The sequence below is a fragment of the Zonotrichia leucophrys genome, chromosome 1A (genome assembly GCF_028769735.1).
Source record: "Zonotrichia leucophrys gambelii isolate GWCS_2022_RI chromosome 1A, RI_Zleu_2.0, whole genome shotgun sequence".
Classification (NCBI taxonomy): Eukaryota; Metazoa; Chordata; class Aves; order Passeriformes; family Passerellidae; genus Zonotrichia; species Zonotrichia leucophrys.
The window spans coordinates 72,948,070-72,972,585 of record NC_088170.1 but is presented as its reverse complement, the minus strand read 5'-3'; the positions used below and the strand labels follow the sequence as shown (position 1 = coordinate 72,972,585).

Below are 24,516 nucleotides of genomic sequence, written 5' to 3'. Positions count from 1 at the left end.
ATGTGGTCCAGAGGCTGGGAGAGGACTTGGACAGGAGGGACAGAGCCCTAGCAGTGGCACTGGCTGGGCACAGGAGGCACCAAGCAGTGCCCAGCGTGTCTGAAGGGCTCAGCAGTGAGATGGCTGCAGCTCAGTGAGATGGCTGGGTGAGCACTGCCTGCTCAGAGCCTGGAGCTGCTCCTGATGAAGGAGTGAGTTCAGCTGGAGCTCACCATGTAGTGCCAGGGAAATGTAAAGTGGGACCCCCAGGAAACAAGGGCTGCTGCAGGGAGTGAGTCTAGAGATGGAGAGAGGCCAGGATGTTTCTGCAGCAGGGAAGCACTATTGCCTCGGTGTCCTTGCAGCTTCTGCTCCCGCTGGTGGGGCAGAGGAGATGGTCCAAGCATAAACTTTGGATCTGGAATGTCAGGAGATGAGAGGATGATCAGTAACATCTTCTGGGAAATAGGCAAAGTATAGGCTACAGCCCCAGATGGGGATGAACACCCTGTGTGGAAACCCAGCATAGATACCAAGGGAGTGGCAGCCTCAGGGAGGGGAAATGCAGGTCAGAGAGTGTCTGGGGCTGGAAAAGATAAGCAAGTGTAAGAAAAGAGCAGCTGTGGCTGTGGCCCTGCGTGTGTGTGTGTGGCTGTGGATCTGTGTCCTGTGTGCACATGGAACAGTGACTCTGGGCTCTGCCTCTCTCGAGTAGCTCTCAGGCAGAGCAGCTGGGCTGGCAGGGCAGAGGGGCCACGGCAATGGGACTTTTTTCTCATTTGCTTTGCATTTACAGAATTACACCTTTTGCTTGTGGCAGTGATGAGCATTTCCTTGTTTCACACAGAAACTTGGTGCCATGGCATTCCAATACAGCCTGATCACTTTCCCAAGGTTTTAGGGAAGGCACATGCTGGCAGCACTTGCAGAAACCCCCTCCCACTTTGATATTTGAAAAGGGACTTTTCTGAGACCACCAATACTTTGCACAAATATTAAAATATACTGAAATCTCCCTGGATGCCGGAAACTTCAGTTCTGGTAGTCCACGTCTTCAGAACAGCCTTTAGGATAATAAATGTCATGTTTGTGTCCCCCTCTGGTCTCCTGATGGATATCAAACCTGGCCAGTGATGTCCAGCAGTAAATCAAATCTCCGTGAACTCATGAAATGTTAAGGGAGATCTTTTTTTAAACCAAATACCTCAAATTGTGGGTGCAGCCTTCAGGATTTGGCCCAGACCCTATAAATACTTGTCACTTCTGAAAATCAGACTCTTACCTTACCTTCTCCAAGCATGTGTCGTATCTCCCGAAGCCAAGGGCACTGTTGTAGCCCCAGCAGCTTCTCCCAGTCCTGTTTCCTTGGCTGCTTTGAGGGATGCACCTTCCTGCTAGAGAATTCTTTCTCCAGCAGAAATCATCGTCGCTTGTATCTCAGCTGGTTCTGGTCTCCACATGGGCACAAAGGCTTCCTCTGAGGAGGGGGACAAGAAAGCGGTGGGTTTTGTCTGGATTTTGCCTGCCACCCCTCCTCCTCCCTCCATGTCCCCCTGCAGTGAGTGTGGCACCGGTTTGGGGGCAACCTCCCAATAGGGACTGGCAGACAAACGGCTCCTTGATGTCCCCAGAGCCAGTCCTGCTGTGGGCAGAGTCCACTCTGACCTTGGAGATTCTCAGCACTCACCTGGCCACAGAAAGCACCAAGGAAACTCTCTTCTGTCATCATTGATCAGCACTTTTGGTTGCTCATGGTCCTTCCAGGCCGTGGTGGCACCTGCTGCCTGTGCCTTTCTCCCCACTGCTCTGTCCCCAGCTGCCCCAGGCTCCTCATCCAGGTGTGGGCACCAGCTCTGAGGCCAATTAGTGCACTTCTACCAGGAGAATGAAGTTGGAGAGAGAAGTTCCTGAGTTCCCAGTCTGCCTGCTTGGTCCCATTCCCCATAGCCTCCTGTGTGGGAGCAGGAGCTCCAGGGCCAATTACAAAAGCCCAGAGCACTGCACCTGCTCACCTGCATGCTTGTCAATGTGCAAACGAGGCCCACAGCGGGCTGTTAAAAGTTCTGGGCTGGTAAAGGTTCAAAGTTTTGGGCTGGTAAAGGTTCAAGGCAGCCACTTAATCCACAGCTGCTGGAATCAGTCACATGCCAGAGGCACTTGGAGCCAGAAGGCCTCAGGCAGCACAGACCTACCACCCTTGAAATGTCCAGGACACACACCTGGAATTGCTGAAATAAAAAGGGAAAACAGTAAGTAATTGGCCAGTGCTTTGACAGGCTCTGGGAAATATTTGGGTGACAGGAAGCATTTTGAAAACATCTGTTTTTGTAACAAAAAATAAAATGTTAAGATTCCAGGGCTATTTGCAATCCTGATTGTACCTGCTGCCCAAATTCTTGCTCTGCTCCAGCCACAGCAGGTATATCCCACAGTAGGTAGGATCAGTTACTACAGCATTTTGCATACCTCATACATTACTTGTTCAAGTCATTTTGGTGCCTCTTGGTCCAATGCTGAGTCACCTCTGATTTTTAACTTCCAAAGGGTTTAATTTAACACAATTTATCTAATTTTTCTCTCCTTGCTGCCCCTTTCCCATCCCTAATCTGTGGGTACAGACCAAGCTGAAACCAGAGACCTGGGCCTTGCCTCAGGCTTGTTATTCTCTGTCACAAAGATTTTTGGTTGCTTTATCTGACCTCCAGACTTTGTGTCACAAAATAACAAAAACAATAACCTGAATTCTGGTTCAGTTGAGTTTTGTGATGGATGGTGCTGCCACAATGTCACATCTATAGTTTTTCTAGAGTTTTCCTTCTGTCCAATGTTTAAGCTTCTCCTGCCTGTTGTCCCTGTGCAGGTACCCAGGGATGGGACTGGGAAATGCTGAACCATGGCTGCTGCTGCATGCAGGAGCTGCTCCAACAGTGCTGCCACCAAAACTCATCCCTCCCATTGCTTCCAGAACTCTCCTGTACTCAGGGCAGGGATGGATTTCCAAAGTGTTTCCATAAAACATCTGTTGTCCAGAAAGGATCAACACAGCCCCATGTTAAATTTAAGTATTCAGCTCCAGCAGCAGCTGCTTTGCACAACTGATGGCTTTTAACTTTCTCTGGGTGCTGTGGGAGATATAGAACTGTCTTTTGTTTATCTGGAATGTTTTGGAAGGCAGGGGAGCATTAAAGAGGAGATCTGGCTAATACAAGTACTCAATAGTAAGTGTGAATGGAGGGGCCAATCAGGTCCTGGACAAGTTGATAATTGGGATTGGGATCTGAAGGAGAGATGAAAACTGGTTCTCCTGGAGCCTGCCAGGGCTTTGGGCAGGGTATCACAGAGATATGGCTGTCTGCACACAGGTGAGGAGGAGCCCAGGTGGATGGCTTGGCTGTGTACACAGGAGTCTGGTCTGTCGTGGGGCTTTCCTGCTCTGTGGCATCACATCAAGCTCAAAGTTACATTTGGTCAGTGTCCAGATCTAGCCCATGCTTGGCCTGTCTGGGGCATGAGGTGGGAGAGTGTTGGGGAAGATGAAACAGGAAAGCCTTATACATATGATTGCCTGGCAAAATATTTTGAGAATATGGAAACTATGAGCGAGATTGAAATGAAAGCAAGCTTTGAGATACCTCAGCTACTGGACAACTGGAAAACAATGGTGTGGCTCCTACAGCTGAAGGTAATCCTCTTTTGATCAAACAATACCCTCTGCTTGCAGACAGGCCCAAGGGTCAGAGCAGACCCTGCCAGCTTGGCAGAAGGGGCCCAAAGAGGAGTTTTTAGGGTTTAAAATGTAACACAGTGTGGTAATGTAATGATTCTTACAGGCTGTATGTAAATGCTGTAAGATTTTTATCTTGCACTAAACTAGTTAGTGAAAAATAGAATATTCAGCACAGAAGATTTATTGTATTGTAATGGGAACTTCACTCTCTTCTGTCCTCTCTTTTCCTCTTGCTCTCTCTCTCTCTTTGGGGCTCCTCTCTGGGGCCTGCTCCTCCGAGCTGTGGCTGGCAGCTCCAGCAGGGCCTTGCACCCAGGCCCTTTGCAATGAACCCCAAATCCCAGCAGGGCCCTGCACCCAGGCCCTTTGCAATGAACCCCAAATCCCAAAAGGCCCCTGCACCCAGGCCCTTTGCAATGAACCCCAAATCCCAGCAGGGCCCTGCACCCAGGCCCTGTGCAATAAACCCCAAATCCCAGCAGGGCCCTGCACCCAGGCCCTTTGCAATAAACCCCAAATCCCAGCAGTGCCCTTTGCAATGAACCCCAAATCCCAAAAGGCCCCTGCACCCAGGCCCTGTGCAATGAACCCCAAATCCCAGCAGGGCCCTGCACCCAGGCCCTTTGCAATGAACCCCAAATCCCAGCAGGGCCCTGCACCCAGGCCCTTTGCAATGAACCCCAAGTTCCAAGCCTTGGCTTCAGAGATCTCTCATCTCCGTCGGTCCCGACTGTCCTATCCCTGTCACTCCTACAGAAGAGTGTTTATTTTCTGTGCTGGAAGAAAACAGTCCCAATCTATGAGGATTTTTTTTCTGCAGTTTGGTGTTTCTCTCACTCCTTGTTCCTCCTGCTTTGTACAGTAGCTCTGTGGGAAAACTGTGGCCTACAGGGTTGTGCCCCCAAATCTGAGATGACTCTTTGCTAATCCCTTGGAACTTTCAGTGTGGGGATGGATTGGACTGCTCTGGCTCAGCCTTCCCTGAACACCATTATGGTATGTCTGTTTGCCTGGAATTTGATTCTGTGGCTGCTTCCCCAGGCCCCTTTTCTTTTCCATGCGAGAACCCACAGCCTGATACAAGAGCAAATCCACAAAAACTTTGGCCACCTACAGCACCCTTGTCTGCAGCTCTGCACAGTGAGATGCAGCTTTAGCAGAGACAAGTGCAGCCAGCACTGAAGCAGTAAATTTGTCTTTATTTCCATTGTATCCATTTTTCCTTGTCCCCAAACCTGGGAAAAGCGAGACACAGGCTGTTGTGAGAAGAGCAGATCTGGTTCTTGGCTTCCTTCCTGCCTCTGTCAGGGTGGGGATTGAAGCACTCAAGACAGTGTTTTGTGTCTGGACTCAGGTATTTATTATTTCTTATCTCTATTACAAGTGGTGAGCTCTACAGCATTCTACTAACAAGCTACAAAATGGCTAACAATCTTCTGTACATGGTCTTTTAAGGCTAAACTATCCAATTAAGAAATGGCACCTAAATTATTTTCATGTTTAACCCAATAACTAATCACTCAAAGTCTGCAACGCAGACTTTTCTGTCCAGTTACACAAAATCACCCAAACCCATTGGGGTGAAGAAGGAAGAAGGTGAAGAAGGACCACCTACCGTGCTAAACCCTCCATCTTGCTCTACATATATTACTATATTCTAAAACCTTAAACTCTAAGTTTTCCACCCTGTGATATCACACACTTCTAACCAACTACACACCCATAATCCCAGTGCTATCTATCAATTTTTGAAGCCTTCTCCACAGCCTCAGGTCAAATGCTGTGTTCTCTTGGGGATCGGTGCATGTCAGCACAGAAAGTCTGGAATTCTCAGCATCCAGGGTTCCAACACATATCAGCTGCAGAGAGGGAAATACTGAACAGCAGCAGAGCCCGCGGTGGGGCTGGCAGGAATTATGGCCTTGCTGGAGGAAGGAGAGGCCTGACCTGCTGCCCAGGTGCCCACATGGCCCCAAGGGCATCCCCTGCCACTGCAGCAACAGCCCGGGGCCCACACCTGCCCAGCAGCACAGAAAGGAACTCCAGAGGATGTTGAGACCAAAGCCCTGCCTTGGCACAGGGGCTCCTGACCTTATTTTATCGCTCTTGGAGTATAAAAATAATAAAAGAGGGTTTTTTATGTCTCAAGGAAATTGCCAGTTTTCAGGTCATTTCCATTGCCTTGTGTCCATTCCTGGGATACCCGAGGTTCCCTTCACTGCTCACACCTGGGATTTCTACCCATTGATAAACCCTACTGAGCTCCTGAGTCTGAGCAGCCCCAGCCCTCAGCCTCTCCTTACCTGTCAAATTCTCAGATGTCCTAATCAGTCCATGCTGGACCCCAGTTCTGAGCAGGCTGTCTGGCACTGGGCAGTCCAAAACTGGCACCAGATGTGGCCTTCCCTGTGCCCCAGGAGGGGATGGGGTGACCTGTGGGCGAGTGCCCTGGCTCCCACACCTGAGGATGTTGTCAGGCCACAGAGGTGCATTGCTGACCCAGGAGTGGCTCATGGCCATCAGGACAGCCAGATGCTTCTCTGGTCCCTCACGTGAGTGTTGCAAATGGAAACATCCCTGCCCAGGTGCAGGACACAGTGTTTTCCTCTAGAAACTTCATGAAATTCCCACTGGCCCGTTTCTCCCTGAAGAGACCAGCCCAGGGAGCAGGTGCACACCTGAGGGACTGAAGCCTGTGGGTGTGCCAGGAGTGAGTAAACAAGAAGGAAAGAGGAAGAAACAAGTAGAAAAGCAAAGCCCAGCCCAGCCCCAGCCCTCTGTGCTGTGTCACCTCCCCCAGGGACTGGGAGAGAGGAGGCAGAACCTGCAGGAAAAGAGGGGAGAAAAGATGCTGGACTGAAGCTGAACCTGGGAAAGTAGAGGAAAGGTGTTTCCCCAGGGGTTTCTTTAGTCATTATCTTGGGTTTTCCTCGGTACCTGAATCAGTAACTAAAAGTTTGTGTTACAGCAATAAATCAAATGAAATTCCTCAAGCTGAGAGGGCTCTGCCCATGGTGGCAGGGACTGAGGCCAGGCCTGGGCTGGGAGCAGCACTCATTTCCCTCTGAAGCCTTTCCTTCCCTTCTTCCCAGGACAAACCGTGTTGTGCCCTCCAGTGCTGACACAAACCTGCTCAATTCTGCAAGAGCAGATGAGTTCAGCCCCAAACTCACAGGTAGGTCCCTGTGAGATGCCCTGTCCCAGCTCCACACCCGAGGTGTCCCTGCAGATGCCCGGGCTGGAGCCTGTGCCCCAGGCTGTGCTTGGCAGCAGCCCCTGGGCAAAAGCTGTGACCAGCCCTGTGCACAGGCCCCACAGCTGGGCCAGGGAAAACAGGGATCTCAAACCGCCCTTCAAACCTGTTCTGAGGTGCCACATTGTCTGGGTTTGAGACCAGCTGGGACACTGATTTACTGCTGTAACACACACCCATCAGCACGGAATGCCTTGGGCTGGGAGGGACCACACAGCTCATCCAGCTCCGTGCCCCTGCCGTGAACAGGGATGTCACCCACTGCACCAGGCTGCTCCAGGCCCATCCAGCTCAGCCCAGGAAACTGCCAGCGATGGGGCAGGCACCACTGCAAAAGCCAAAAATCACTTACTGGGCATTTACAAGGAAAAGAAAAAGAAAATGGGAAAAAAAACCCCAAACAAACAAACCCACTTTGATTAAGAGCCCTCCAAGCAGAGTAACCTGTGACATTTTGTAAGACTTCCTTGGAGAGAAAAAATCAGGAGACACTGTCTCCTGCATGAAATACCAAGTGCTTCAGCCTCAGGTCTCTGACAAAGTCTGCTGGACAGCTTTAGATTCACACAGCAAACCCTCTGTCTGGGGCAATGGGCTACCCAGTCTGAGCAGCTGTGCTCAGGTACAGCCTCAGGGCCAGGGCAATGTCCAGGTGCCACCAGCAGGTACCTGAATCACAGTGGCTGTCAGGTGGTGTCACTGTGACCATCCTGCTGGCAGAATTCTCTGCACTGGCAATGTTCAAAAGGGCCCTTTTCCCAAGTGTAACCATTGCAAGTGAGTAGGAAAAAAGACCAAAAGTGGCAAGTGTGAGCCAGGAATTATCAGTTAATGATATTACCAAGGAATATCCCAAAAGGAAAGCACAACATAAAAGAAGAAAGGTGAAAAATAGTAAAGTTTAATAGTTAAAAGAAAAACATACAGATCTAAGCAAAACCTCTGGGAATCAATAAAAAACTGCCAAAATATCAATAAAGTATCAACAACACTGGGGACAACAGCTCTCAGACCTGTGTGAAGACACACAGGATCCTGAACAGATCCACTCCGGACACCGCTGAGGGCAAGGGCAGCAGTGGTGTTCTGCAGATCCCTGGATCTGTACCTGGAACAGAACAACGACCATTTGATCCCAGACAGAAGGAGGAGGGAGCACAAACACGTGAGCTGGGTGAGTCTGGGCCATGCTTTCCACCACACAGTCAGTCAGTCACTACCCAACAGCTCACGGGGTTCTGGAAGCACCTGGAGAGTCCCTGCCCTGGCTCTGTGGTGTGCCAGGGCTCTGCTGGATCTCAGCTCAGCTCTCCTGCCCCAAGCACAGCACACCATCCCCAGCCCGAGCATTTGGGACTGCCCAAAGGAAATTCCAACAGGGCACTGGAACTAAAATGGCAGCACTGCAAGGAGCCCATAGGGGGACAGCACAAATGGACTGAAACCCTGTTGAGGAACACACCACACAGAACATCATAGAGAGAAATGCAAATCAGCCGCCAGGACCTGGCTCTGTGCCTCCCAGCTAAGCCCTCCTGCACCGCCCTGTCATTGTTCCACCACAATCTGGGTAATTCCATGGCCATGTTCATCCCATCTCCCAAGGACACGGAACTGCCCCGTCGGGCCATGGACACTGAGGGCTCCAAGTGCTCTCGCATGCACAGCTATTGGCAGAGCTCCTCATTTCCCAGCCCAGTTGCAGGTGAGCACGGACAGGACAGTTCATCTTGCCCTGCTGATGCACTTTCTTCCTTCTTTTCTCCCTAAGGCACTGTGGGAACAGCCAGCTGGGAGAATCTGAGGCTTCCCATCAGCAAACCCAGGCCAATCCCATCCGGAACAAGCAAACCTATCCTTCACCTGGCCCTTGACCAACTCACCTGTCCTGTTCATATCCAAAAAAACTCAGGGAGCCAGTGAGCTGCATGGCCAGACTGTCAGCATGAGCACTGCTGGGGGAACTCTGCCTACAGCCCCCAGCACCTGCCTGTTACAGCAATAATCTGCTCCCAGGCAGCACAAGGCTGCTTTCCCCCTCCACGCTCCCCAGCACGCAGCACAGCTCTGTGTCTGCTGCCCAGGAGAGTGGCCCCAGGGCTGCCAGGCCAGCACAGCCCCCCCTGCCCGCTCACTGGGGTCACCTGTGCGGGCTGAGCCCCGGGCAGGCACTCCTGGGCGCCGTGGAACAGCTGCCCGCGCCGCAGCCGCGGCTCCTCCTGCTCGTACCAGCGCTGCTCATCGAACTCGGGGAAGAAAAAGGCAATTTCTCTGCTGGCTGAGGCAGGTGAGTCTGTCAAAAGAGAGGGAAAGGCAGTGAGATGCCAGTCTGCCACCACAAACACGTGCTGCACTCCAAAGGTGCCTGGCTAGGCTGCACCTGGCCAGGTGTGCATGGGGTCTGCAGAAGGGAACAAATCGCTCACTTGGAGCCCCAGAACTAAAGCAAAGGCAGACAAAGCACCATCGTTCCTGCCTCCCCAAGAACCGTCCAGGAATGCTAGGCCTACCTGAGCCATGGGTCGTGTTCCTGGTGTCCGTAAGGCCATAGGCACCTCGGATGGAGTCTGGGTCGCTGTGTCGGGCTCGGAACACTTTAGTGGGTCCCATCAGGGATCTCCAGAGAGGGACAGCGTTCTCATGGGCCAGAATGTAAGCCCACATGGGGCCACTGCAGCGAGGGCCCAGGAACAGCAGGAGAAAAGATTACGAAGAGCTCATTACAAACAGGTTATTCGTCCTTACAAACCTGCACAGTACAGCTGCCATGGGCTGCCACGCCGGGCCCTGGCCTGCCCTGCCGCGCCGTGGGGACGGGCACGGTCCCAGCGCGGCACCGCGGCCACGGCGCCGGCACTGCTGGCCTACTGCACATGATGACCTCCAGCCCCTCCGGCGTGCCAGCCGCCAGGTCCCGCTGCCAGAGCCTCCCAGCTCCGCACACGGGGCACGGCCCGTACCTGGCCATGAACTCCACCAGCCGCTGGTAGAAGAAACGCCCTGCGGACAGACACGGACCGGGTGGGCACCGGCCCGGGGCAGCACCCGGCTCCGGCCCCCCGAGCCCGGCTCGTACCTGCGTGCTCCCGGTAGAAGCGGCGGCTCTGCTCCGCGCCGCACCGCACCTCCTTGGCGCGGACGATGAGGAAGCGGTGACGGAGGATGGCGGCGTGCACGGCCTGCGGGAAGAGGCGGCGCTGGGGGGGGTCGTGGCGAGGCCTGCTGTGCTTTTCTGTGCCCGGCCCGGCCCGGCTCTCACCTCGCACACGAGCGGATGGGCCACGGCGTCCGGCTTGAGCAGCGCCAGCGTCAGCTGCAGCCGCCGTGCGGGGGCCGCCATGACCGGGGGGCCGGGCGGCATGGGGCGGGACGGGGGCGGGACGGGGGCGGGGGCCGGGGCGGGGCCCGGGGCGGGGCGGGGCCCGAATCGGGGCGGGGCCCGGGGCGGGGCCGGGGCGCGTCGCGCGGCAGCGGGGACGCGCAGGCGCTGCCATGGCGACGGCGGCGGAGGAGCAGGGCCGGGCCGCGGCGCGGGAGGAGGCCCCGGACGGGGATGGGGCCCGGGACGAGGCCGCGGCCGGCGCCGAGGAGACGGTGAAGATCATCTGCCTGGGCGACAGCGCCGTGGGCAAGTCCAAGTGCGTGGGGCGTGGGCGTGCCGCGGGTCGGGCGGGGGTCCCGCGGAGCCGGGCCGCAGCGCGGTGCCGCGGCTCACCGGGACACGCGCTCGCTCTCTCGGCAGGCTGCTGGAGCGGTTCCTGCTCGACGGCTTGTATCCTTGGCGGCGGGGAGCGGGGCGGGCACGGGCGGGTCGCGGCGGAGGGCTCTGCCCCGCTCGGTGGGTCCTTAACGCGCCGCAGCCAGCCGCAGCAGCTCTCCACCTTCGCCCTGACGCTGTACCAGCACCGCGCCCGGGTCGGCGGGCAGGAGGTCCGCGTGGGTGAGTGGGGCCAGCCCGGGGACGTGGGGTGCCATGGCAGAGGGAACAGCTGGGAAGGCAGATCCCCCCGGTCTGGGTGTCGGTATCGTGTTTTGATAACCAACACCGCCGTGACAAAGCTGGTGCCCTTCTGGGACAGAGTGACTGCCATCATCCCCCTGGGCTTGGCAAAGTGTAGGGCACTGTCCCCACGATGTCCTGGACTCCGAGCTGGAGAGACAGGGGTTGGATGGATGGGTGGACAGTCGGAGGATAAAGAATGGTATGGATGGACTCCACGTGGAGCCACTGGTCATGGCTCAGTGGGGCTGGGGCTGACACTGCTCAACGTCTTCATTGTGACACAGACAGTGAATGCAAATGTGGTCTGGTGGGGACCTGTCTGTATTCGGGCAGTTTAAGAAAGCCACTGTCCAGTAAGTCTGACACAGAGTCCGGTCACAGTATCAGTGCAAAGGAATCCCTAAGGAAACTGGCTCATTTGGCTTTGGGTACAGCACCATGCTTGGGTCCAGCTGACAAGAGGTGTGACTACAGTGAGGTTCTTAACTGAAGCTGTGCCAATTTATACAGCAAACCAGAGCCAGATGTGAACCTACAAACCTAGTGAGAGGTGGGGGATCTCCACCTGAGGTGCCCCAACAGCTAAAGGCACGGCCGTGTCCAGGTTTGCCCCATGATTTCTGGTGTACACAGAACTTCATGGACTGGGACCTGTTTGCCTCTGGCTGACTTACCTTCAGCACTTCGGAATGATTCCTGCCCCTGGGAGAGCAGAGTCAGATGTCTGTGAGAGGCGCTGGAGCATGTCCCATGGCAGGGCCCTGACTGACCATTGCTGGGTCAGAATTCAGCAGTGCCCAGCAGTTCCTGGAGTTTTAGGTAGTTTCCCATTGTCATCCCTAGTGACAGAGTGCCAGACATGGCTCTGTGCACTTCTGCCTGTCTTGGTCCTGCTGTCCCACACAACTGTGTCACTGGTGGCTTCTCCTTTGTTGTTGGCCAGTGCTGGCTCACAGGTGAGCCCAGTGAGAAAAGGTCCCAGTTTGGCACAACTTCTTAACCCTGATGTGTTTCAGATTGGTGAGGTGAAGCTCAATTTGTGTCTCTGAGCAGGCGGGCTGTGCTTTGCCTCCTGGGTGTAAGCTGTGAGAAGAACAGAGCTCGGTGAGTTGTGTCATTGTGAGCTGGTTCTGTGTTACAGATTTCTGGGACACGGCAGGCCAGGAGCGGTTCCGGAGCATGCACGCCTCCTACTACCACCAGGCCCATGCCTGCATCATGGTGAGGGGGTCTCAGCTGCACCGTGGGAGCTGGGTGCACAATGGTCTCAGTGACACCTGGCCTTTGTGTTACTTTGATGGTTGTACTGCCGTGTGTTCCTTGTCTCTTCCAGTGGTTTAAAAAACTTTCCTAGATGGTTCTTTCTTCTCTCACCAGATAAGCCCCCAGTAGATGGACTTGGTTAGCTCTGGTCTGTCTCTCCTGGTAACCCTTTTCCTCTATCCCCTGGCCCTGCTGTCTTCTCAATGTCCTCATGTTTGCCCCTGTTGCCAGTTTTGTTGGCTCCTCTCCTGCTCAGATCTCCTGGTTTGTCCTGTCACTCTCCACTGTTCCACCAGTAATTTTCATTGGTGGTTTAGTTGTCAGAACAGGAGGCCACATCTGATCCTGTTTGGCACAAGCTGTTCACAGTGCCAGCTCCCTGTGTGGGTGGCAGGGACTTGCCCAGGACACAGGACAGTGTAAAGGACATCGAGGGGCTGTTTCCTGCTGGCTGGGCTTGGCAATACTGTCCCTTTCTCTCTCACCCTTTCTAATAACGCCTAGTTCCCTTGGTCTTGTGTCCCTGAGAACATTCTGGATTGTGTCCTTGTGTTGGTCAGAGCTGTCCTGGGTCAGTCAGTGCTGGGCTGGCCCGGGATAAGTGGTTCTCTCTTGGAAGGTGTTTGATGTGCAGCGGAAGGTCACCTACAAGAACCTGAACAACTGGTACAAGGAGCTGAGGGAATTCCGCCCAGAGATTCCCTGCATTGTGGTGGCCAACAAGATTGATGGTGAGTGTGCCTTCTGCTCCCAGCTTGCCAGGGTCGTGCTGGGATTCGCTCCTGTCCTTACTGAGAACCAATGTCCCTTGTCTGTTGGGTCCAGAGGATTTCCTCAGTCCCCCAGGGCTGGGTCCTGTGCTGACCTCAGCTGCTGTCTTACAGGTGCTTGCCCTGTGTCACCAGCAATTAAAAGTGAAAATTTCATCCATTTCAGTTTTATTCAAGCGTTTTTCTTCTAGTTATGTCCTTATCACACTGCCTATTTTATCCATCAAGAGCCCAAAAGTGATTGGAGTAGCACCTGGTCAAAAAAGCTGTTCTGTGGCTTCCCTGGATCAGTCAGGGATGGCCTTGGTGCTCCTTCAGCCTGCACAGACTCCTGTGTGCTGAAGAGTCTCAGTGTAGCTGCTGACAGAACTGTTCACCTGGCTCTGCAGGAGGCTGGAAGGTTCCTCCCATGGGGAATGCCAGGCCGCCCCTGGTGACTGCTGTCACAGGGCTGTGGCTCGTGTGACATGCCACACAGAAGAGACCACCTTCTGAACCTCCTGCCATGTCTGACTGACCATGTCTTCTTTGTCTGCTTCAGCCGATATGAAGGTGACCCAGAAAAGCTTCAATTTTGCCCGGAAGTTCAGTTTGCCCTTTTACTTTGTGTCTGCTGCCGATGGCACCAACGTGGTGAAGGTGAGATGGGCGTTTGCCTGCTGGGCTTGGTGTCCACGAGGCCCCTTGGCAGCTCAGGGACACGGGGGCTTCTCTGGGCACAGAGAGCAGGAAATGGTCCATCATTTCAGCTCCATGTGAGTGGCTGGTGGCTATGGAGAGCTGCAGAGGGTTTTTTTTCCCCTGGGATGTGGGAACAGTCTCCATGTGCTACAGAAACCCAATGCCCATGTGCCCCATCCTGTGAGTGACAGCCTTGTCCTTGCCACCAGCTCTTCAACGACGCCATCAGGCTGGCTGTGGCTTACAAACAGCAATCAGGAGACTTCATGGACGAGGTCCTGCGGGAGCTGGAGGTAGGGAAGGCTCTGTCCCTGCACTGTCCTGAGTCCTGTCGGATGAGCAGTTTTCTACTCTTTTTCCCCTATGGCAAAGGGGGGAAACTGCAGCACGGGAAGCTTTGCCCTCTGCTGGGCTTTGTCTGCTGCTCAGTCTGGGCTGGGAGGGGGATGTGGGAACCATCCCGAGAGCTCTCACTGCCCTAGGTAGAGTCTAAAAGAGCCACAGCAGATACAGCTGTTGCAGTCTGTCTTTTCTCAGCAGTTCCTTGTCCTGCTCCTTTCCAGAGCTTTGATCTGCAGAACACAAGCAAGGATTTGCCAGACAAGGGGAAGAGCTGCACTGAAGAGGAGCCCTCATCTGCCTAGGCCTGGACCCTGAGCCTGTTTTCCCCTTGGCTCTGGACTTCTGGGGCCTGTGTGGAGGACAGTGATGCTTCTCATGCCCTAGAGCTGTGGTGATGGGCAGCCGGGCCTCTTCCCTTCTTGTGGGAGCTCACCTGGGCAGGATCTTCATTGGCTCGGCCCTCGCTGCTGCACATTTCACTCAGGAGAGGGATGGGAGGACCCACATGATTCCACATGGATGGTGGCTCATTCCCACTGCTCTTTCAGGACAGAGCTGCCTAGCAGAAGTGAGCCATCCTGGACCTGCAGGAGGGACCCTGCCCAGGCACTGTAGTCGTACCTGCTGCAGAAAGCAAACACTAAAGGATATTTTTACAAAGCTATGGTGGCATCCTTCCCGCGCTGCTGCTGTAAGGAGGCAGGTCCCAGGTTGTTTAAGGCCACAGACCAGCCCCAGCCTGCTTCCAACTGAGCCAGTGCTGCCTCAGTCCACCCATGACCTCTGCTGCCATCCCTGGGCTGCTGTCCCCATTCTGCCCCAGAACAGCCAGATCCCAGGGGCTGCTGAGCACAGGAGGCTTCTCCTTCCCGTCCAGCTGACACAGGTGGGCTCACACCCAGGGGTTGGTTCTGTCCCACCTTGTTGGATGTGGCCATGCCTCTTGTCTGTGTGTGCGTGTGTGCACAGGATGCTGCATTCCAGAGAGCTGGATACACACACACACTCTTAAAACAGTCATGGAATCATGGAATGGTTTGGTTCGAAAGGGACCTTAAAGGTCACCTCATTCCAGCCCCTGCCATGGACAGGGGCGCCTTCCACTATTTCAGGTTGCTCCAAGCCCTGTCCAACCTGGCCTTAGACACTTCCAGGGATCCAGGGGCAGCCAGGGCCTCACACCCCCTGAGTAAAAACTCCTTCCCAGCACCTCATCTCAGTCTCCCCTCCTCTAGATTTAACCCATTCCTCCTTGTCCTGTCATGGCCTGCCCATGCAAAAAGCCGCTCTCTCCCACTATTATAACCTGCTTCAATGCAAGGGGCACTGAGGTTTCCCTGGAGCCCTTTCCAGGCTGAAGAATGAATGTGAACAGCACAGCAGATGGACAGACAGAGCAGGGACTCTGCGAGCCTGCGGGTGCACTGAGCAGGGCTGAACACACGGGTAATGGCGAACACAGAAACTTTACTTCAACACCTCAGTCACGTCAGCATCGCTGTGGCTGCAGCGCAGCAGCGTGGGCAGGACAGAGAAGTCTCTGGCCCCAAGGCTGCCTTGGAGCTGCCGTGATCCACTGTAGCCCTGGATCCTGCTCATCCTGCTGCTGCTCAGGCTTTTTGTCCTTCTAAAACTGCAGGAACTCCTGCACCAGATTCCAGAATTGCACCAGGATCTGGTGTGGGAATGCCATGGGCAGTGACGTGCCCGAGGATGTCACTGCTGGTTTCTCATTGTACTCAGGGGTCAAGTTGATCTCTTCCTCTGGTTCCTCTGGTTCCTCAGGCTCCTTCACTGGTTCCTCAGGCTCCTCCTCGGGGGCCGAGGTGACAGGTGACTCCGGTGCTGGACCAGCTCTTTCTGCTGGGCTCAGGCCCGTCTGGAGCAGGATCCAGTTGTAGAAGTGCTGAGTGGAGGTGTAGATCCCGGGGTGCCTGGCTCTGTCACAGCCTCTTCCCCAGCTGTTCAATCCCACCAGCCAGTAGTAGTCAGCTGCATTGTCCTTGCAGACGAGGGGACCCCCGCTGTCCCCCTGTGCCGGGAGAGATGGTTCAGGGACTGTGGGGGGCTGCTGTGGGGAGGGGAGGGGCGGACAGGGGACAGGCTGGGCTGCATGTGGGGGATGAGGGGGTCCCTGCGCTGCCGGGGGCTGAGGGACTCATCACACGCTCCTACCTGGCAGGTGTCGATGCCGCCCTGTGGGTACCCAGCACACAGGTTGTCAGCATGAACAGCCCCTGCATACCATGGGCTGCTGTTGCAGAGCTCGGTGTCCATGAGGTGAACCTTGGACTCCTGCAGCACCATGCCTGTTCCCTGAGCTGTGGGCACAGAGGGGAATGAGCCCCAGCAGCTCGGTACCCATCCCTTCCCCTGGCTGGGGTGAGCCCCCTTCCCGGGCCTGGCTCTGCCCCTTCCCCACGGAACGACATTGTCCAGCTGTGTCCCTGCCCCTTCCCCATGGGTGACATTGTCCAGCTGTGCCCCTGCCCCTTCCCCACGGGTGACATTGTCCAGCTGTGTCCCTGCCCCTTCCCCACAGGTGGTGTTGTCCAGCTGTTGGCCTGGGGAAGGGGCCAAACCCCCGAGGTTTCCCAGGGCCAGCAGGAATTGTTTGGGTGAGCAGGGACCTTACAGCTCATCCCATTCCATGCTCTGTCTTGGTGGAGACTCCTTCCCCCAGCCCGGGCTGCTCCGAGCCTGGCCCCGCTGGCGCCGTGCGGCCGGACCCTGTGTGTGCCCTGCCCGTGTCTGTGCCCAGCCCGTGTCTGTGCCCAGCCCGTGTCCCTGTGTGTGCCCAGCCCGTGTCCCTGTGTGTGCCCAGCCCGTGTCTGTGCCCAGCCCGTGTCCCTGTCTGTGCCCAGCCCGTGTCTGTGCCCAGCCCGTGTCTGTGCCCAGCCCGTGTCCCTGTGTGTGCCCAGCCCATGTCCCTGTCTGTGCCCAGCCCGTGTCTGTGCCCAGCCCGTGTCTGTGCCCAGCCCGTGTCCCTGTGTGTGCCCAGCCCGTGTCCCTAGTGTGTCCAGCTCACCCTGGGAGCACACATCATGTGGGGAACTCACCTCTGGCAAAGTTCCAGCCAGCGATGTAGCAGGATTTCAGCTCCGAGACCCTGAGTGAGGGGTCGGGCACACAGCCCAGCTGGATGTAGTCGCTGCACTCCACGGGCTGGTCCAGCTCCACCAGGGCAATGTCGTTCCTGGCCGTGGCAGCCACGTAGTGCTGGTGCACCAGGAGCCTCTGGATGCGTCTCACCAGAGCCTCAGGGCCCATCTGAGTCAGATCTGTGGCCCCGATCACCACGTCCCACGTGGAGATGCCCCTGGGGAGCAGATGGACAGAGGGGTGACAGGGAGCAGAGCCACGGGCTGCAGCAGCCCAGCATTTCCCGGCCTTCTGCTTGCCCAGGTGGGCAGGGCAGCGGCCCGTGGTGCTGTGAGCTGGGCACCTGCCCGTGCTCTGGGACATCTCTGTCCCTGCTGTCTCTTACCCGGCCCTGGCGAAGCAGTGTGCGACCGTGAGCACCCACTGGGAGCTGAGGAGGACACCCGTGCACATGTGCCACGTGCCATTCTCCCAGGTGGCCTGGATGCTGACGATGCCGGGCCAGGCCCCAGGCTGGACACTGGTGCCACCCACATGGGACGTGCCAGCAGCAGAAACCACGGAGTTGTAGTCGAGAGCAGCAGAGCTGTGGTCAGAGGCCATGGGCCGGAGCCCGCAGGTCCCTCTGGAAGCACAAAGCCATCACTGCCCTGCTCGGTGGCTGCTGCTGCTCAGACTGAAAGTCCTACCATGTGCTGAGCGGCAGCAGGGCCAGACAACCCCGAGGGGCATCTTTCACCACTGTTCTGCCAGCAAAGTCCCCAAGTGTTCCTCCAGCTCCCTCCCAGAGCCCTCCGGGACCACTGACCTGCAGGTGTCCCAGGTGCCCCCCACGGGCCCGGCCAGGGCCAGCAGCACGAGCAGCCCCAGCAAAGCCATTGGCGCCAGCGCAGGTGGCAGAGCCAGCGCAGAGCTGTCACCTCCGGTGTAGCCACTGCCACAGCACCCACAGCCTTCGTGGTGCTCACAGTGCCCGGGCCAGGGCCGCTGTCACAGAGGGGCTGGTTCTGAGGGCTGGCATGGCAGGGAGGGGCAGCACAGAGTCATAGAGACGTGGAATGCTCTGGGTAGAAGGGACTTTATGACCACTCAGTGCCAGCCCTGCCGTGGGCAGGGACACCTTCCACTATTCCAGGGTGCTCCAAGGCCTGAGGCCTGTCCAGCCTGGCCTTGGGCACTGCCAGGGATCCAGGGGCAGCCACAGCTGCTCTGTGCCAGGGCCTGCCCACACCCACAGCCAGAAATTCCCTCCTAAACACCTAATCTAAATCTACCCACCTTCAGTTTAAGCCATTTTTCTTGTGTCCTATCACTACACGCTCTTGTCCAAAGTACCCCTCCAGCCTTTTTCTAAGCCCCTTTTAAGTACTGGAAGAGGCACCAAAGTCTCCCCGGAATCTTCTGTTCTCCAGGCTGACCAGCCATGACTCTCTCAGCCTGTCAACCCTTCTTCCCACCCTGAATGAATATTTCAAATGTGGTGATCCTTACTGGAAAACAGCAGTAAGGTGCTCTGCTAGTTTGCCTACATTCACCTTTTACAAATGTTTCTTTGCATCCATTTCAGAAAGGCATCTGACTTTGATTACATACCTTGAGAAATGAAGGTTTACATTTTTTCCTCCATAATTTCTTGGACACCTCCAGGGACTCGGACTCCACGGGGCAGCTCCTTCCAATGCCTGACCACCTTTCCATGAAGAAATTTTTCTTGACGTCCACCCTGAATCTCTTCTGGCATAACCTGAGGCCGCTCCAGGGCTGAGCCTCCCCTGGCTCTGATCTCCTGTCAGGGAGTTCTGGAGAGTGAGAAGGTTTCCCCTGAGCCTCCTTTTTTCCAGGCTGAGCCTCTCCAGCTCCTTCAGCTGCTCCTCAGAGGATTCACCCTCTAGGCCCTCCCTATTACGTTGCCTTCTCTGGACACACTCCAGCCCCTCAATGTCCTTCTTGAACTGAGGGGCTGAGAACTGGACACAGGACTTGAGGTGTGGCTTCACCAATGCCAAGGTCAGGGGGACAATCCCTTCTTCCCCACCAGCTCATTTTTAGGCACATAGGGACAGGCTGCTCCTGCACCTTAAAGCTTTCCTTCTCGATGTATGCCCAGCCTTCCTGGAACCCTTTGTTTTTAAGGGCTGCTTCCCAAGGGACTGTCCAAATCAGTGTCCCAAACTGGCTGACATTCATCCTCTGACAGTGTAAGGTTTTGTTGACGCACCTTGTTACTTCGCCAAGGACTGAAACTCCTTCATTTCAGGGTCACTGTGCCCAAGATGGCTCCAACTACCACATCTTCCAGCAGCCCCTCTCAGTCTGCAAACAGCAGGTCCAGCAGGGCCCCACCCTTGGAGGGCTGCTCAGCTACTGAGGAGCCAGAAGTTCTCTTCCACACATTCCAGGAGCCTCTCAGACTGTAGTCTCTCCACTGGGTTGCTTCCAGCAGACATCCAGCAGGTTAAAGACCTCCACAAAAACAAGGACTGGCAACCACGAAACATCAGCCAGCACTTTATAGAATAATTCATCTGCCTCTTCATCCTGGTTGGGAGGTCTAGAACAGACCCCCACCAGGATATCTGCATTGCCAGCCTTCCCCTTGATTTTCACCACGACCATTCATCCTTTTCATTACTAAGCTCCAGACAGCCAAAACTCTCCCTAAGGTGCAGAGTCATCACACCACCTCTCCTGCCTCACCTGTTCCTTCTAATGAGCTTGGAGCCATCCATTGCAGCATTCCAGTCATGGAGTCATCACAGTTCCATGACTTGTACCTTGTGCTCTTGTCCCTTCAACCAGGCAATCCAGTGCACCAAAGTCTTTTTCTGTTACCCTGGTACTTCTCTCATCAGGACAATGAGCAGTGGGCAGCTGTCGCAGACATCTTTTCATTAAAATTCTATCTTAGGATTTTTCCTGTTAGAGCTGAGAAGTTTCAGCAACAAATGTAAACAATTGTTATCTGCTGCTGTGGAATGCAACAAGTCCACCTGTGATTGGCCCATCTTAGATGTTTACAATTAATGGTCAATCAAAAACTGAGCTATCTCAGACAGAGTCTGAGATAGCTCCTTTGTTATCATTCTTATTCTTAGCTTAGCTAGCCTTCTGAGAACTTTTCCTTCTATTCCTTTTAGTATAGTCATGATGTTATATTTATATCATAAAATAATAAATCAAGCCTTCTGATCATAGAGTCAACATTTTCATCTCTCTCTCATCCTGAAAACCCCTGTGACCACAGTCACAGTCAGCAGCTGGTGGGCTGAATTAGTGCAGGGAGTCTCTCAGCAGTGTCCCCTGCCTGGGCCTCAGGGAGGCCTCGGACTTCCCTGTGGGATGGGTCTGGTTGGAACACAGGCTCCTCAGCCCCCCTCAAAGTGAATCACACACTACAACTGCCCTTCCTTTTTTCCTTAATAACTGTAGCTGTGATCTGTCTGACTGACTGCACGGATCTGGGACACCCACCAAGCAGACTTTCTGCTGCATTCTCAACTGTCTGACCCTCAAAATCCAGGACCTCATATGGGTTCTGTAAGGGCACCTGGGAAGGCGAGGGAAGCCGGGGGGGATTCTGCTACCTCCCTAAGCAGGGACCTGTTTCCATTCCCCCTTTTAGGTCTCCTCCTGCCTGAAGGAAAGAAGGTCAGGGCAACTCTGACTGTTACTGAGCTTTCATACATTGCATTTCTCTCTTGGATGGAAGGTGCAACTCCACCAGTCTGTTTCTCTTGACAATCCTTGACAATCTTCAGCCTCCCCGCCTCCTCTGTGAGATGCCCCACCTGCTCACACCACACGCAGTGCTGTTTCACTGTGCTCCAGCAGTAACAGTAGGCTCAGACACCCCCTGCAGCCCAGGCTTTTTTGGGGAGCTCTGTCTGCTTCTCCCCACTCCTGCCAGCAATGGCTTTTGTCAGTGTGTGAACTACTGCTGGGTCCAATCAAGTTGGACAAGTGAAAAAAATAATCCCCACCTGAGAGGAGCACACCTCAAGGGTTAGGAGGGTGGCTGTGCCCTCCTGCAAATCCTGCTGCTTGAGCCGCCACCACGCCATGTCCTGCTGCTCCACATCCATTTGCCTGCCCCAGTCACCACGCTCTGGGTCACCTGCACAGCCGGGAGCCATTTCCATCTCCCCCTGCTCCTGGCAATTCCCCCTCTGTGCCTGATGGGCTGCCAGGGCTCCCGAGTCCAAGTGGAGCTTTGGACTGCTGCTCACATGTCCACACTAATCCCTCACGTGAGGGGATTGCACCAATCCATGCAAACATCTGAGGGGGGATCCCACCAAGCCCAGACCTCCCCAGGTGATGAGGATGGTGCCAGGCCCAGCCCCGTCCTGCCCAGCGAAGGATGAAGAGTCAGGCCCTGGGCTCCGACAGTCCCAGCTCAGCATGAGGCACAACCTCCCTCCATCATGGGAAGGCCAAGCCCTGGGACAGCTGCCCAGGAGGGTGAGGGGTGTCCGTTCACAGAGACATCCTAACCCACCTGGACAAGTGCCACCTGCTCCAGGTGACCCTGCCTGGGCAGGAGCTGAGCTGGGGCATCACCAGAGGGCCCTTCCCCCTCACACTGTCCTGGGATTCTGTGTGCCATAAATGTGTATTCGTGGTATGTGTGTGACACCTGTGTGTATGTGTGTGTGGGACATCTGTGACAACTGTGTCCGTGCCCAGCCCTGCCCACTCCCCAGTGCGTGTCCTAAGCACGGCCACTGCCCAGGGCCCCAGAGATGTGGGCTCCCCTCAGTGCCCTGCAGGTGCCACCCCTGTGTGCAGGGCACAGCAGGGGCTGCTCAGGAGGTGGGAACACAAGCACGGGGTCAGCCCTGGCTGGGCAGGGCTCCCAGGTCCTCACACCAATGCCCTCAGGCCCTGTGGGCATGGGGGGCTCACCCCTGCTGTCCCCCGGAGGGTGGGAGTCATGGGGGGTCTCAGGGTGCTCCTGAGCCCTCCACGGCTCTGTCCCGGTGCCCCCCTGCATGTCCCTGTGCCATGCCCCCAGGTCCCCCTGTCCCCACCCCTCACAGCACCCCACAAAGCAGAGCAGAGCAGACAGTGAGTGGTGTCAGCACATGTTGGGGACACTGTCAGGGAGACACACAGGGGACACAAATGACATTTGGGCACAAGGGGAGGACAATAAATAACCTTCCTGCCAGGTTCTGCTGGGGCTGAGGAGGCTGGGGAGGAGCTGGGGGAACGGTGACAAGGTCACAGTGACAACTCCCAGTGTCCTTGGGGTGTTCCTCTCCTCCCCCACGGCGTGCCTCCCTGCCTGCAGGCAGGACCTGGCAGGATTCAGCAGGATACGCTGGTGGCACTTCCCCATCACGGGACATGGCTGAGACACAGTCACGGGTCACCCTCAGGGCCCCTGTGGCAGCCCCAGGCACCCTCAGGGACACGCCAGGCTCCCTGTGTCACCCTCAGACCCACGGGGCAACCATAACGCCCAGCATCCAAAGGGCATCCTGGGAACCCCAGGGGGCCCCCAGAAGCGCCCTGGGATGGGCTGGGGACCCCCAGGCATGGGGCACAACTGCCCCAGGTGGGCTGGGGGCCCCTGGGTGGGCTTCCCTAGGATGGAGACCCCCAGGCCTGGCTTGTGACCCCATAGGGTGCCAGGGGCTGTTTTGGGGTACCACAGGTCGTCAAGTGTGAAGAAGCTGGGGGAGTGGTGGAGGACCTTTTGGGGGTGCTGGGAAGATACCAGGGACTGTCTGGGGGTGCCAGTCACCCGTGACTGGGTGCAAAGAGGCCATGGGCGCAGGGGACAGACTGGACGAGCTGCAGGGGCTGGCACACACGGGGGTACTGGGGGAGCTTAGAGGGGGATTTGGGGGGTGTGGGGAGGGGCTGGGGGTCCTGGGGGGCTCTATCGCAGCTCATCGGGTGCGAAGAGCCCCCGGGCGCGGCGCAGCACCGAGTCCCGGGCCGGGTCGTAGGGGTGGTCCTTGGAGGGGATCTCGAGCACCGCGGGCAGCGCCCGGGCGTGGGCGGCGACCGCCGGCCGGATCTGCTCCGCCAGCGCCTGCGAGATCAGGATCATGCCCACGTCCTCCCGCGCCAGGAAACCCCTGCCAAGGGGAGAAAGGGAGAGTGAGGGGCACGGAGCGCCCGCGCGGGCAGCCCAGCCGGGCGGGACACGCTGCTGGGCCCCGATCCCCGGAGCGCTCCGGGCAGCCTGAGCGCAGACTCTGCCGGCCCTCTCCCTCCGCCGCCGCAACTCTGCGAGCCCCGGGGCCCAGAGCCTGGCTGGGTCCCCTCAGAGCGCCCGCTGTGCGCTCACACGGGCACCGCACGGAGCCCTCAGCACCCCGAACATTACTGACACCCCCGGCCCCCCTCAGGCACCCCGAACCTTACTGACACCCCGGGGCCCAGAGCCTGGCTGGGTCCCCCTCAGAGACCCCGCTGTGCGCTCACACGGGCACCGCAGGGAGCCCTCAGCACCCCGAACCTTACCGACCGCCCCGGCCCCCCTCAGGCCGCCCAAGCCCTCCCAGGCCGCCTTCCCCCACACACACCGGAACGTCTCCTCGATCTCCGCCAGGCTTGTTTCCTTCTCCACCACCAGGAAGTTGGGCCGCCGGTGCTTGTCCAGTTCCCCGATGCCGCCCAGCAGAAACCCGGTCACCGTGTCCTCGTCGCCCATCACCGCGATCAGCTTCCCGCGGCCCGCCATGCCCGGGGCCCACTGGGAACGGAATCCGCCGGGACACGGACGTGGGAGAGCGGCTGCCGGGAGCCGGCGGGTGGGGATGCGCCGCCGGGAGCGGCTGTGGGGATCGGGACCGGCCGGGACCGACCGGAACCCGCCGCCGCTTCCGGGTTCCGCCGCCGCTCCCGGAGCGCCCCGCCCGCCGCTGCCCGGCAACGCGGCCTGGCCCCGCCTACCGCCGGGGGAGGACCCGCGTCCCTGCTGGCCACGCCCCTCCGTGTCCTCGTCCCACCCCTATTACCGGCCCGGCCCCTCACCGCGCGCATGCGCAGAGCGCCGTGTCCTTGAGGGGACGCGGGGCGCTCCCCTGCACAGCGCCCCCTACCGGGCGGCACGGGCCCCGCAGGCACCTCTCACCGCGCTGGCCGGAACCCCCGAACCCCCCGGGCCCCCAGGCTGCCGCTGTTCCTCCATGGAATCCCCTTGGAGTCCCGAACCCCCCGGGCCCCACCATGCTGCCCCGGACCCGAAGGGCCACCCCTAAACCCTGCTGTGCTGTTCTGCACACCCCACAATTGTGGTGTCTTGCTCAGGACACACCTAGACCTGGCGTCCTTCCGCAGCGTGGCCCCGGCCTGTCCCGCTCCCAGCCCCACGCATGCCTTGTCCTCAGCCCCACGTGTGCCGTGTCCCCAGTCTCCATAAGTGCCGTGTCCCCAGCTC

The 24,516-nt window shown here is 56.9% G+C and overlaps 4 protein-coding genes across 5 annotated transcripts; 1 reads left to right on the top strand and 3 right to left on the bottom strand.

Annotated features, from left to right (window-relative positions):
• Window positions 1–7,835: 7,835 nt before the first annotated feature.
• Window positions 7,836–10,324, bottom strand: LOC135458357 (nucleoside diphosphate kinase 6-like). Its single transcript, XM_064733450.1, has 6 exons — window positions 10,219–10,324; window positions 10,036–10,138; window positions 9,920–9,959; window positions 9,470–9,630; window positions 9,104–9,252; window positions 7,836–8,067 (listed from the first exon to the last, which is right to left on the bottom strand). The coding sequence occupies exons 1-6, from the start codon at window positions 10,318–10,320 to the stop codon at window positions 7,942–7,944; spliced, it is 681 nt and encodes a 226-aa protein (XP_064589520.1). The 5' UTR covers window positions 10,321–10,324; the 3' UTR covers window positions 7,836–7,941.
• An 89-nt stretch (window positions 10,325–10,413) lies between these two features.
• Window positions 10,414–14,677, top strand: LOC135442875 (rab-like protein 2A). Its single transcript, XM_064703164.1, has 8 exons — window positions 10,414–10,597; window positions 10,702–10,731; window positions 10,820–10,899; window positions 12,104–12,183; window positions 12,845–12,956; window positions 13,537–13,634; window positions 13,886–13,969; window positions 14,240–14,677. The coding sequence occupies exons 1-8, from the start codon at window positions 10,452–10,454 to the stop codon at window positions 14,318–14,320; spliced, it is 711 nt and encodes a 236-aa protein (XP_064559234.1). The 5' UTR covers window positions 10,414–10,451; the 3' UTR covers window positions 14,321–14,677.
• A 788-nt stretch (window positions 14,678–15,465) lies between these two features.
• On the bottom strand, window positions 15,466–18,892 carry LOC135442874 (acrosin-like). Of its 2 annotated transcripts, XM_064703162.1 has the most exons (5): window positions 18,714–18,892; window positions 17,506–17,745; window positions 17,078–17,337; window positions 16,194–16,339; window positions 15,466–16,050 (listed from the first exon to the last, which is right to left on the bottom strand). In XM_064703162.1, exons 2-5 carry the CDS (start codon window positions 17,721–17,723, stop codon window positions 15,646–15,648), a joined length of 1,029 nt encoding a protein of 342 aa, XP_064559232.1. In that variant the 5' UTR covers window positions 17,724–17,745; window positions 18,714–18,892; the 3' UTR covers window positions 15,466–15,645. The 2 variants fall into 2 exon arrangements, with proteins under 2 accessions (XP_064559232.1, XP_064559233.1); XM_064703163.1 differs by lacking the exon at window positions 18,714–18,892 and having other exon boundaries at window positions 17,506–17,851.
• Window positions 18,893–22,866: 3,974 nt separating this feature from the next.
• On the bottom strand, window positions 22,867–24,004 carry ATP6V1F (ATPase H+ transporting V1 subunit F). The gene is made up of 2 exons (XM_064703165.1): window positions 23,660–24,004; window positions 22,867–23,209 (listed from the first exon to the last, which is right to left on the bottom strand). The coding sequence occupies exons 1-2, from the start codon at window positions 23,815–23,817 to the stop codon at window positions 23,008–23,010; spliced, it is 360 nt and encodes a 119-aa protein (XP_064559235.1). The 5' UTR covers window positions 23,818–24,004; the 3' UTR covers window positions 22,867–23,007.
• Window positions 24,005–24,516: the final 512 nt, after the last annotated feature.

What these genes read in the sequence shown, in the direction of transcription:
- LOC135442874 (XM_064703162.1), bottom strand. Translation starts at nt 17,723, where the DNA reads ATGGCCTCTGACCACAGCTCTGCTGCTCTCGACTACAACTCCGTGGTT. An exon ending in CACTGCTTCGCCAGGGCCGG is followed by an intron (nt 17,338 to 17,505) that starts GTAAGAGACAGC and finishes TCTGCTCCCCAG; the next exon opens with GGGCATCTCCACGTGGGACG. An exon ending in TGGCTGGAACTTTGCCAGAG is followed by an intron (nt 16,340 to 17,077) that starts GTGAGTTCCCCA and finishes CTGTGCCCACAG; the next exon opens with CTCAGGGAACAGGCATGGTG.
- ATP6V1F (XM_064703165.1), bottom strand. Translation starts at nt 23,817, where the DNA reads ATGGCGGGCCGCGGGAAGCTGATCGCGGTGATGGGCGACGAGGACACG. An exon ending in GAGATCGAGGAGACGTTCCG is followed by an intron (nt 23,210 to 23,659) that starts GTGTGTGTGGGG and finishes TCCCCTTGGCAG; the next exon opens with GGGTTTCCTGGCGCGGGAGG.
- LOC135458357 (XM_064733450.1), bottom strand. Translation starts at nt 10,320, where the DNA reads ATGCCGCCCGGCCCCCCGGTCATGGCGGCCCCCGCACGGCGGCTGCAG. An exon ending in CTTCTACCGGGAGCACGCAG is followed by an intron (nt 9,960 to 10,035) that starts GTACGAGCCGGG and finishes GTCTGTCCGCAG; the next exon opens with GGCGTTTCTTCTACCAGCGG. An exon ending in CCGGGGCTCAGCCCGCACAG is followed by an intron (nt 8,068 to 9,103) that starts GTGACCCCAGTG and finishes GTTCTGTTCCAG; the next exon opens with GTACAGATCCAGGGATCTGC.
- LOC135442875 (XM_064703164.1), top strand. Translation starts at nt 10,452, where the DNA reads ATGGCGACGGCGGCGGAGGAGCAGGGCCGGGCCGCGGCGCGGGAGGAG. An exon ending in AGGCCCATGCCTGCATCATG is followed by an intron (nt 12,184 to 12,844) that starts GTGAGGGGGTCT and finishes CTCTCTTGGAAG; the next exon opens with GTGTTTGATGTGCAGCGGAA. An exon ending in GGTGGCCAACAAGATTGATG is followed by an intron (nt 12,957 to 13,536) that starts GTGAGTGTGCCT and finishes TGTCTGCTTCAG; the next exon opens with CCGATATGAAGGTGACCCAG.